Source organism: Elaeis guineensis, chromosome 1 (assembly GCF_000442705.2).
Source record: "Elaeis guineensis isolate ETL-2024a chromosome 1, EG11, whole genome shotgun sequence".
Taxonomy (NCBI): Eukaryota; Viridiplantae; Streptophyta; class Magnoliopsida; order Arecales; family Arecaceae; genus Elaeis; species Elaeis guineensis.
Genome location: NC_025993.2, coordinates 164,749,826 through 164,761,748, shown reverse-complemented (window position 1 = coordinate 164,761,748; position 11,923 = coordinate 164,749,826). Strand labels below are relative to the sequence as shown.

Genomic DNA, 11,923 nt, shown 5'->3' with positions numbered 1-11,923 from the left:
CCATCCCTCGAAGCCCACCAGCATCGCCGTCGCCCCTCTCATGACAGACAATCCTCGCCCCCTGCTCTGCTCCAGCCCCGCCACCAGTGCCTCCGCCTGCGGCGGCACCAAGACCTACTAGCTCTCGAAGCACACCAACACCACCGAATCATCTAGGCACTTGTCCAGCCATTAGATGGATGGCAGTTAGGGGGGGAGTGGATTGTGCCCAGCAGAGGAGGGGGTCACAAAGGCCGGCGAGGGCATGGATGAGGGATCGAAAGAAAGCAGGATGGAGGTCCTTGGAGTTCTCGAGATCCAGGGGGAGGGTAGGGTAATCGGGAAAGGGGGGACTAGAGGGACAACGGTAGGTGAGTGAAAGAGAAGGGGATCAAGAAGAGGGCGATTCTTGGTGGTGACAGCGATGGCGATGCAGGCAAAAAAATCGATAGCGAACACCGAACAGATGCCCGTGAGCACCATCTGCTCAACGCCTCCTCCTTCCTCCTTTGCTATCGCCACTACCATCGCATCCGCCACCATTCTCACTTCCATCTCCATCTTTTCCCCACCTTCCGCAAGCGTGCCACCAGCACCTCCTCCTACCACGATGGGAGTGCAGAAGAGAAGGGGGTCAAGGAGAGGGCGGTTCTTGATGGTGACGGTGATGGCGATGCGGACGAAAAGACCAATGGCGAACACCGAGCAGATGCCTATGAGCACCATCTGCTCGATGCCTCTTCCTTCTTCCTTTGCTGCCGCCGCTACCGTCGCATCCACCGCCATTCCTACTCCCATCTCCATCCTTTCCCAACCCTTGCAAGCGTGCCACCGGCACCTCCTCCTCCTACCACATCCCTCCCCTCACCCTTGTCACTAACGGCACTGCCATTGTTGCCGGCACTGTTGCCCCCACACCCTCCTCTCTCCCTCCTCGCCAAATCGGTGCCCCCTCCCTAGGTTCTCCCCTCGAACGATGGTGGTTCCAAAGTCCCAGTCCGCTTCAAAGCCCCAACGAAAAAACACAAAAGACAATTTAGTCTTTTTATAATTCTATAACTTCTTAGCTAATGCCGTGGCTTTTTGGGGGCTAAGTGTAGTTTTTTCAAAATCTTGGATGAAAGTATAATAAAGACAAACCTCAGAAAATTTTTGTAATTTATTTTTTATTTTTTTATTTTTTTAACCAAACAAAAAGGACAGAACAAAAGTTTCAACCATGGCTGCTGGGCGACCCTTTCCATCCACCCTGTTATACTTTGAACAAAATTAATTGGTAAAAATAAACAATAATGCTAATAACCGCAAAATCCAAGAGGCCGCTGATGGATGTTTTGTGGTTTGTAACTTCTTGGATCGGATAAAGTTACGGGATGGTAATATAAAGTTTATCCAGAAAAAGTTTTTTTTTTTTTTTTTTCCTCACCTAAGAAGAGTTTGTTCCCTCTTATATTGCTCCTGGATTATGATAGAAGTTCCCTAGGAGCTTTGAGCCAGCTGGGGTAACCAGATCCAGTTTAGGTTTCTCTCCGGAGGTCACAAGAGGAGGGATGGGGATCGCGAGTTCTTCTTCTTCTCTTCTTTTGGCCTTCGTCTTCTCTCTACTGCTCCAAAGCCCCAGCTTTGCTGCCAAAAAGGCAGGCTTTTAAATGCCTTCTTCCTCTTCCATTCCAAATTTCGTAGTTTCCTTAGCATTCATGCTTCGAATTTGGCCTCTTAATGCGTCGCTATTTATTTCAATTCCAAATCCAATCTGGTTTTCTTATATCTGGACTAACTTTTTTTTTTTTTTTTTTTCACTTCTATTGTTTCTCCCACTTTTTTGGTGCAGTCTTATGTTGTGTACCTCGGAGGCCATTCTCACAACGGCAAAGAGCTTTCTTTGCATGTCTCCAAGCGAGTGAGAGACTCTCACTATGAGCTCTTGGCATCGGTCTTAGGGAAGTAAGTGCTTTACAAGTTTCCTTCAATTTGTCTACCTCTCTTTATTGTATATAAACTCTCTAATTATTTGATTGTTTTCAAATCGAGCATAGCAAGGAGAAGGCCCACGATTCTTTGTTTTACTCCTACACAAGTTATATCAATGGCTTCGCAGCGAATCTGGAAGAAGAAGAGGCAATGGAGATCTCAAGTGAGACTCCTCTTTTATATAATCTTAGCTTCCCCTGTTCTCCTCTGTTTCCGGTCCAGATTTTTCTTCCTTTTGTTCTAATTCGGTTCTCTTCTTGCAGGGTATCCTGGAGTCATCTCAGTGTTTCCAAACAGGGGGTACAAACTCCACACAACTCGGTCATGGGAATTTCTTGGCCTCGAGAGGGATGGCAGAGTTCCAAAGGAATCATTATGGACGAAGGCAAGATTCGGCGAGGACATCATCATTGGGAACCTCGATACCGGTACTCTGTTTTGCTCTTATATCGGATTCATACTGATTGCAAGCCCTAGTTTCTTTCAGTAAATTCACTCCTTCCCCTGTTCCATTCAATCGAATCTTCAAAAATTAATCTCATGTATCCTTTCACCTCTCACAAAGTTGTTGGCAAGTATCTACCTTCCTTTTTCCCAAATGGATGTCTGGATTTCCTGATCCAATCTTCTTCCATGACACTTTAGAAGCTCAGGAAATTCCACGTACTTTGTTTGTTTGCTTTTGGCAGTAATTTCCGTCTATCTGGTTGCACTAAAGCGATGCAGTTGACTTCTAGTGCTCTTTGTCGAGTAGTCTACGCTCCTGATGTTAATGGCTCTTTGGTTAAATGTATTTTAGTTCAGATCAGATTCTGAACCCCGTTGGGCCTGTCAAACCAAATTCCAAAGTGCACATGCCCCAACTATTCAATTAAGATCATGGCTGCTCTTTGACTTCAACATATGTGGCTTTCTCAAACAAGGATCCACCGAATAAATGTGCATGATGGACGAAGGCCATTGACCAAGACTGCATGTTCTATACGTTCTTCACCTGTAATTCCTATTCATCCTCGAGTTAAAATTATCTGAACCTTTTTGTTCTGCGGGTTGTGGATGTGCAGGTGTGTGGCCAGAGTCTGAGAGCTTTAAAGATGATGGCTTGGGGCCTGTGCCATCCAAGTGGAAAGGAATCTGCCAAATTGGCGTAGATAAGAGCTTTTCATGCAACAGGTCCATTCCATACCCCCCCCCTCGCACCTTTTGACAAAATGTTTTAAATTTGAAGGCACTCCCTGTTTATAATAGATGCACTCGCACTTGTGTTTCTGGTTATCTGTTAGTGGAGCACATCTATCAAAACTAAGGTCTTCATCAAATCATTATACATTCCACCGCTGATTGACCCGTGAGTTGTGTGAATAGTTTGACACAGCAGATAAAGTGCTTCTTTTTTTTTTTTTTGCCTGCATCCTGTTAGCATCACGCTACTCATCTATTCTTGTATTATTTTTTTCACCATCTATAAATTAGTTTGATAGCTTTCGTTCTTTCTAAGGATGCTAAATGATATATTTTTGTCATTGCTAGTAACAAATAGCTTGTTGTTGCCGAAAAAATAAAAGGATTATTACATCTTATTCTAGATAACTTCAAGGGCCTTTTGAGCAATTTCATTTGATAATAGGTTAAAGTTTTTTTTTTTTTTAGTACAGAAGCTCAAGCCTCAAAGTTATCTTCCACACATTTACATGCATTTACTACAACATGTACTAGATGTCTGTCAAAAGTTGTCCTTGCGAAGGAAAAGTGACACAATGCCCTGCTGCCAAACATGGCGCTACAGGATTTGTACCAGCATAAAAGTTTCCATGGACTGTTTTCCAAGATAGAACTAGAATTTTCAAATGCACTCGTAGTCTTTTATCTGTTGAGGGTAAAGATTATTTGAAATACTCATTTGAGCATTCAATATTTCATTTCCTCCTCAAGCTATCACTACATTTATTACAAGATTATGACATTGATAACGACGTGAAAGGCTTATATTTCTATTAAAATATACTTGTATTTTGTAGAGATAAGTAGAGATGGTTCTACCTCGACAACTTCAAATTGCCTAAGAACGTAAACTTGTTCCATAAAATATACTTTTCCATGCTTAAAAAAAAAAACTTGACCTTGGTAGGACTAACGAAAAATTCGATCTATGCATATGAGTTATGCAAAATTCTACGCAGTTTTTAATTGACAAGTGAGCCCTTGATCTCTTCGAGTTATTGGTGGTCCTCCAACAACTTTCTACTTTACAGAACGAAGTGCTGCAATCCTATCAACTTTTATAATGGAGTATTCACACATTCCATTTGCAAACATGTCTTTTCCAATGCTGTGTGAACTCCATGTATTGTCTCCTTTTAGAGGATTCACAACCCAAAAAAAGGTTCTGAAACAAACTATACTTTAACGAAACACAAAAGGCATAATCTAAATTTTAATAGACGAAAAATAATCATCTTCGGTATTGTCCTTTGGAACAAATAAAATTATGATTTACAATATAATGCTTTTAAAACTCATGGAAATAATAAAATTAGGATTCATATCACTTTGCACCATGCAATATTAGAATTTTACATCATATTTGTTTAAAGTAAGTTGTATGACAACTGTTTGTATTATGGACACATAATAATGCCTCATCTATATTTCTCACATGAAAACTATGAAGCAACAAGCTAAAAAGATGCATTGTAGTTGCATGATATTCCTTAATATTTTACAGGAAAGCAGAAAGGTAGAAATAATATCATGCAAGTAATCTTTATTGAATTGCAAATTCCCCTTCTCTAGTACAATATCATTCTTTTCATCCACATACAGACTCACAGATGGAATATACTGCCTATAAAAATGGAAGAATAAAGATAATTAGGTATATAAAATTTTAAGTTTCTAGATAAATATTGTCTATTCATCTAATAATTTTTCTAAAATTACCATGCTCTATTTATAGAAAGAAACTGTAGGAAAAAAAGGGGAATTTTTAGGAACGTAGTCATAGATGATTAAAACCCACAAAACTTGATTGGAACCCATATTAATGAGAGTTCACCTCAATGTATGATATTTTTAGATAAATACCATCTGCCTTCAACCTTTTGAGTTCAACGCCGGGAGGAGTGCCAACCGAGGGAGCTCGAATCCTCTGAAATTTCTCCGTTGGAAAAAGAAAAAATATTTAGCCAAATAACCAGCGCAAAAGCCGAGGCTTCTTCAATCATTATGACCGAATACCACTTTTGTGTTGAGATCCACAAATCTCTGCACTCAAAATTTATCTTTTTCTTTGGAGGGAGATTTGGGGGAGGTTGGGAGGAGGGGAGATGAATGTGGATGATAATTAGCTCTCATCTTCAGGGGTCTATCTGGCTATTACATTTCAGCTCCATTTTATATAACTCCTACGTAAAGAAAAGCATATAAAATGTTCCGGAAGGCCCATCATATTTTTTGTTTCCCAAGGATTTATAGATCCTCACTACCCTTTTTGTTTTTTTTGGTTAAAGCTCGCTACTCCAATTCTTGGAGAAATAGTTTTGGTTTGGTTTCCCCAGATTTTGGAAGGGGGGCCCTCCTTGAGAAATGCCACCTCCCAGTGGCATATTATTGTATGGTTTCCCAGGCGATTCTCATACCGCTCCAGTCCTACTTTTGGATTCCCACTTCGTTTCCTCTATATGAAACGGAAACGGATCTTTACGTCTGGGAGCAACTAACCTTTCCTTTATTAAGATGTTGCATTTAGATCTGTGCGTTACTCTACTAATATATCAATCATGATGATGGATCTTGCAGGAAGGTGATCGGTGCACGGTACTACAACAAGGGCTACGCAGCCGCGGGCGGCACGCTCAACGCCACCTTCGAAACCCCGAGGGACAACGACGGTCATGGGACCCACACCCTCTCCACCGCCGGCGGTGGGTTCGTGCCCGGCGCCAACATCTTCGGCTACGGCAACGGCACGGCCAAAGGCGGTTCCCCGCGGGCCCGCGTCGCGGCCTACAAGGTCTGCTGGCCGCCCATCAATGGGAGCGAGTGCTTCGACGCCGACATTATCGCCGCCTTCGATGCAGCGATCCATGATGGGGTGGACGTGCTCTCGGTGTCCCTCGGCGGGGATCCCATCACCTACTCTCTGGACGGGTTAGCGATCGGCTCCTTCCATGCCGTCAAGAATGGGATCACCGTCGTGTGCTCGGCCGGCAACTCCGGCCCGCTCCCAGGTTCCGTCTCCAACACGGCACCATGGATAATTACAGTAGGTGCAAGCACCATGGACAGGGAGTTCCCGGCCTATATTAACTTCAACAACAAAAGCATCAAGGTTGTTGGGTGGCGCTTAAAGTTCTTATCCTCCTCCCTCTCAGAAGAATAAAACGTTTGCTCCTTGTTTTCTAGATACCTTAATTACCAGAGAAAACAATATTTATAATTAATTTTCTTATTCTCTCGGAAGTTTCTGGTATATTTTCTAGCTTATGTCAGCTACATGCTCATAGATTACTTTTATATACTACGATTTCTGTTTATTTTATAATAAATAATATGATACATTATATGATCTAAAACGTATTGTTTTGTCTCTCAACTGTACTTCTCTGACCAATTTTTCTTTTGCCTTTACAGGGAGCCAGCCTTTCTCAGAAAGGCCTGCCAGGAAACCAGCTCTACCCAATGATAAACTCCAAAGAAGCTAAAGCTCCAAATGCCACCGAGCATGATGCGTAAGAACCAACTCATTTCCATCTCATTATTAACTTTCACGCAAATTTCTCTGGTGCAATATTAACTGGTGTGTTAAAGCCGTCTATTATGAAGTAAGCATAGCTAAAAGAATCCCATTACAGAAAACTGGTTAGATATCCTAATTATTATTTAACTTCCTAGCGTTCTGTTTTCATTAACAAAGATTATGGAGTTTTTATCAATCTTCATCCACCAGACTAGGGGGTTTGCTACAAACATGTACTCTAAAATTGGTCATGTATATTCTGCAATTATCAGTTAATTCGATCTTGCTCTTATTACAAGACTAGGTGAAATTCTTAATGAAGACCAGAACAGGTTGTGGCAAACCTACAACCTGGAGCAGTTACAAGGACTATAGAGTTCTTGTCAACCAAGCAGATATACCTTGATGATTTAAACAGAAGAACAAGTTCACTTTCTCTTTAATTCTGCAGTGAGTTGTGTTACCTGGGTTCGCTAGACCCTGAAAAGGTTAGAGGGAAGATAGTCGTCTGTCTCCGTGGGATTATTGCAAGAGTGGAGAAGGGTGAAGCAGTTCTGCTGGCCGGCGGCAGCGGGATGGTCCTTGTCAATGATCAGAGCTCCGGAAATGAAATCATCGCCGATGCTCACCTCCTCCCAGCAACCCATATCACTTATAATGATGGCCTTTCTCTCTACTTATACCTCAGCTACACCAGGTAAGCTGCCTCCAATTTATTTCCTGCTTATAGTCCACAAGAGAATAAAAATATAACCAGTTGTTTAGAAATGTTCTGTGCTCTGCTGTGCAAGGATGTAGATCATAGAATTAAACAAACCATTAATGAATTCTTCAGGATTAATAAGGCTTTTACTGGTATAGTCATTCCCTGAAAATTCACATATGATTCAATATTTCACCCATCAACCTATACCAAGAAATGAAATACTAGCAGTTTATTCAGTAACAACTTAGTTTTTTGTTATTGTTCTCTCCCTGATTATCTGTGATTATGATACTGTTAAACACGCAATGTAACAAATCACCCTTTAATAAGTGCATATATTGCTGGCCATTTTACGCCTTGCATGCATTATGTTCATTCACATTAGCTTGGACCAGAATGTCAATATCTGATATTATTATTTCCTTTAGAAACACTCACAAATTGTCACTCAAATTACCAACAAATATGCATTATAATTCTTTAACCATGACAATTTTCTGTCAGGTCACCACTGGGTTACATTACAACCCCAATAACACTGCTTGACACAAAACCAGCACCATTCATGGCAGCTTTCTCATCTCAGGGACCGAACACTGTCAATGCTGAAATCCTAAAGGTTTATGAAAAATTCTATTACCTCTTTCTTGTAGCTCATAGAGTTCTTCTAATTCGTCAATTTAACTTCTTGCTTGCTGCCTCATATCACTGCACCTTTCAGCCTGATATCACTGCACCAGGTGTTAGTGTTCTTGCTGCCTACTCAGAAGCTGTTGGACCAACTGGTCTACCTTTCGATACCCGGCGTGTTGCTTTCAACTCAGATTCTGGCACTTCCATGTCATGTCCTCATATATCTGGTGTTGTGGGCCTCCTCAAGAGTCTCCACCCTGATTGGAATCCTTCAGCAATAAAATCAGCAATCATGACCACTGGTATGAGATTCATAAACTTTATCAATTTGCCCCTTTTTTTTTCAGGGAATTCGTTTTTTTGTAAAATATGTGCTAGGATTGTAATATATTATCATGATTGTGGAAATTGAAAGGTTTAACAAGAGCAGATAATTCAAATTTCATGAGTTTTGTCCTCGCTCATAATCTCACCCTACTCACAAAACAGTTCACAACTTTGATACTTTTTTGTTCCTTCATTTGTGCTAACACAACTTATGATTTGGAAAATACTCTGTGAATGAATTATAATTCTTGCATGTTCTTGTTTCTTTCTCTTTTTTTTCAACCCCCCCTGCAGCAAGAACACAGGACAACATGGACGAGCCAGTGTTAAATTCATCCTATGTTAAGGCTACACCATTTAGCTATGGATCTGGTCATGTGCGACCAAACCGTGCCATGGATCCTGGCTTGGTCTATGATTTAACCACAAATGATTACTTGAACTTCTTATGTTCTCTAGGCTACAACTCCACCCAGATAGCAAAATTCAGCAATGACTCTTTCTTATGCCCCTCTAAACCTCCAAGGCTGGAAGACTTAAACTACCCTTCAATCACCATCCCTTATCTCTTTGGCTCCATCACGGTGACCCGCACATTGAAGAATGTTGGATCGCCAGGCACATACATCATCCGCATCAGAGAACCAAGAGGCATTTCAGTGTCCGTGAATCCAACAAGCTTAACCTATGATAAGATAGGTGAAGAGAAAAAGTTTGAGGTTACTTTGAAGGTTAAGAAAGGTCATGCATCTATGGATTATGTTTTTGGAGGGCTAATATGGTCTGATGGGAAGCACTACGTGAGAACTCCTTTGGTAGTGAGTGCTGCAGGATTGAAGCCTTAACAAAGGAGCTGACAAGTTTTTTATATATATATTTTTTTAAAAACTGCGAGCAGTTGTTGAAGTCAACAGGTGGTTTGATTCATTGGAAGATGAATTTATTGGATGGAGATTACTATTTTTATCATTTGGATCAATAAAAGCAATAAGTAAATTTCTTCCAAACTAGGTCTCTGTGTTTCTTCATCCTTCTCTTTCCTTTTATTTTGTAACTGAAAGGATCAGATGGTCGGTATTACTGAAATTTGCTGAACTTTGCTTCTCTACGTACTGCTAAGTTCTGGAAACTTTAATGAGATCATGAACATTTGGATTTAAGAATTAACTTTTTAGTAAGTATCTTACAAATGCTAGTCTTTTACCAAGGTGAAATCAATACTGAAATTTCTTACTTTGCCAAAAAATAATAATAATAAAAAACTGCAACATTGACTATTCATTAACATAGCCATAGCATTCACCAATTTATTGACCAAATGAGTCATTAAATAATTGCTATATGATGACATTGCTTAGAATTTAAATGCTTCACAGATTTCCACGCCTATTCTAACAATTGTTGATAAACCATACATACATACATATCATCTTTCTAATGTTTATTGCTTCTTAATACTGAAACTACTTAACATCATTCTTATTGTTGAGTATGTGATCTTTTATTTTCTTAGAATCATTCTGAACTTCTACCCCTTTTTATATTTTGTTTTCTGGAAACTTGAAAAAGTTTTCTTTGCTGGAGTATTTCCCATTCAAGAAGTATGTCATAATGGTCAGAGCAAATTCATTGTGAATTTCTTATACAAATCGTTGAAGGAAACTTCTGCAAATTCATTGGACTAAAATCCATAAAAGCTTCTTGCCAGCACCTACTTCTCCAGGTGAGGTGTAAGAGGTCTTAGGTTCAACCCAGTTCTGAAAAAAATGAGAGCAAAAGTAAAGAATTGCTTTATGACCATAAGAATCAATTGCCACATGCTGGACTGTCCGAAATCAATCTTCATTATCTTCGGTGAACTGGAATTATCATCACAATTTAACTGCCAGTATAGGCCAACTCTAAGTCGACTAGGGTATGGATTGGTTTCAGATCTATGTAACAAAAGTGTACCCCATTTACTCATCATTTACCATGCTACCCATAGAAGAGTAACAAAACTACTGGAAGAAAAATTGTAGAGGAGCTTCCCTCTGAAAAAAGCTACAGGTGTCTAAATTGCCAAGCATGATATTAAATAATAGCTGCTCATCAGTTATTCAAGTAGATTTTTGCATGTTGAGAGACTGATATTGGTAATAAGAATGCTATAGATAGTTTCTCGAAACACTTCCATGTAAATTATATTTACATAAATAGCTTTCCTAACCGTTATCTTTAGTGGTGCATAAAGTCCCATGTCCAATTTCATATGACATGATTGTAGCATGCTATGATTCATGAAATTTATGCAAATTTGAATTGCTTGTGCTCCACATGACCTTCAAAACATGAACAACAATTGGACTCATTTTTTTCCTGGAAACCTTTCAATAAGTGGGAATTGTATCGATGTTTGGAGTTACAAACAATGTTTCTCTACCTACTGAAGGCACGTTGACCTCTAGTTTGAGTCTTCTAGCAATTGCTGTAGCTGCAAACTCCATGTTCTTGATTTCTTTTTGTTAGTGCTCAACATGTAACTATCATTCGCATCTCTTCCTAAAACTTTGTTAATGCGACTCAATGCATTAGAAACCAAATGCAAGACAACATTTTTTGCTCAATTAGAGTAAAAGTCACTTTTGATCTCCAAGAAGAAGCTGGGGAAGGGAAACAAAGGAGAAAGGGGCACCAAGGAGGAAGCCAACTCTCAGTACCAAGATCTACTTCAAAAATTTCAGATCAATGAGGAATCCATTATTATAAATACTTCAATTTATAAAGAAATTAATGAAAATTTTGGAATGAAGGAATCAGCCGTCACGAATAATTCGACGTAGAAGAATATAAGGGAAATGGATCGGTTACAGACCTGCAGCGTGGAAACGTGGCAAATTTGGGAGTCTCGACGCCATTTCACCATCAAATCAGCAAGGAACGAGATGATGGAGATCGATTTCGTGACCAGACGACTTTCTTGGGCCGCCACGGCGTTGATTGAAAAAAGGGAGACGCTGTTCGGGCCGAGGTCGGAGATCGGAGTACTCTGCGGCGTGAGGGTGAAACGAGAGAGGGGCCATCGGAAACAGTCCTGGATTTCGGAGGGCTGCGACCGCCGTGGAATCGAGAAGGAGAAGGCCGAGGAGGAGAGGAGGACGAATATAAAGGGAACCCTCGTTAGATTATGTTTGGTTAATTACAAGTTCCTATGACTTCGCGGCCTTTTTACATTCTGTATATAAAGTAGGCGGACTGATTGTGATGGGCTAACTAAAGACGCGAAAGATTTTTTTCTTTTTTTTTTTCTTTTTTTTTTTTTGTACAAAAAGATGTCTAGTTTTCTAAATTTTATTTTTTATTTTTAAAAATAATTTTTATAATTTACATAAAAATTATTTTTTAAATTTTAAAATAAATTATATTTTTTATCCTAAACTAAATTGAATTTTTTTAAATAATACTTAAACTATAAAAAAAATTAAAATTTAGTCCTCAAACTATTTCAATCGATTTAATGTTACCCTCAGATGTAATTCTAACGATTTTCTCTCATCAAAAATCTAATGTGATAATTTTTTATTTTTATA

The 11,923-nt window shown here is 39.7% G+C and overlaps 1 protein-coding gene and 1 long non-coding RNA gene across 2 annotated transcripts; one reads left to right on the top strand and one right to left on the bottom strand.

The window, feature by feature from the left end:
* The first annotated feature begins 1,436 nt into the window (after positions 1-1,436).
* Positions 1,437-9,361, top strand: LOC105060494 (subtilisin-like protease SBT5.3). The gene is made up of 11 exons (XM_010944233.4): positions 1,437-1,616; positions 1,811-1,923; positions 2,016-2,113; positions 2,214-2,378; positions 3,015-3,123; positions 5,749-6,280; positions 6,583-6,680; positions 7,140-7,385; positions 7,899-8,013; positions 8,116-8,329; positions 8,649-9,361. The coding sequence occupies exons 1-11, from the start codon at positions 1,530-1,532 to the stop codon at positions 9,197-9,199; spliced, it is 2,328 nt and encodes a 775-aa protein (XP_010942535.1). The 5' UTR covers positions 1,437-1,529; the 3' UTR covers positions 9,200-9,361.
* LOC105060495 (uncharacterized) lies at positions 6,923-11,541 on the bottom strand. The gene is made up of 3 exons (XR_834441.4): positions 11,209-11,541; positions 8,035-8,296; positions 6,923-7,408 (listed from the first exon to the last, which is right to left on the bottom strand). It is a non-coding gene; the product is annotated as an uncharacterized lncRNA (long non-coding RNA).
* Positions 11,542-11,923: the final 382 nt, after the last annotated feature.

Coding starts and splice junctions, on each gene's coding strand:
- LOC105060494 (XM_010944233.4), top strand. CDS start 1,530: ATGGGGATCGCGAGTTCTTCTTCTTCTCTTCTTTTGGCCTTCGTCTTC. Junction 2,114..2,213: donor AGAGGCAATGGAGATCTCAA/GTGAGACTCCTC, acceptor CTCTTCTTGCAG/GGTATCCTGGAGTCATCTCA. Junction 6,281..6,582: donor TCAACAACAAAAGCATCAAG/GTTGTTGGGTGG, acceptor TTGCCTTTACAG/GGAGCCAGCCTTTCTCAGAA.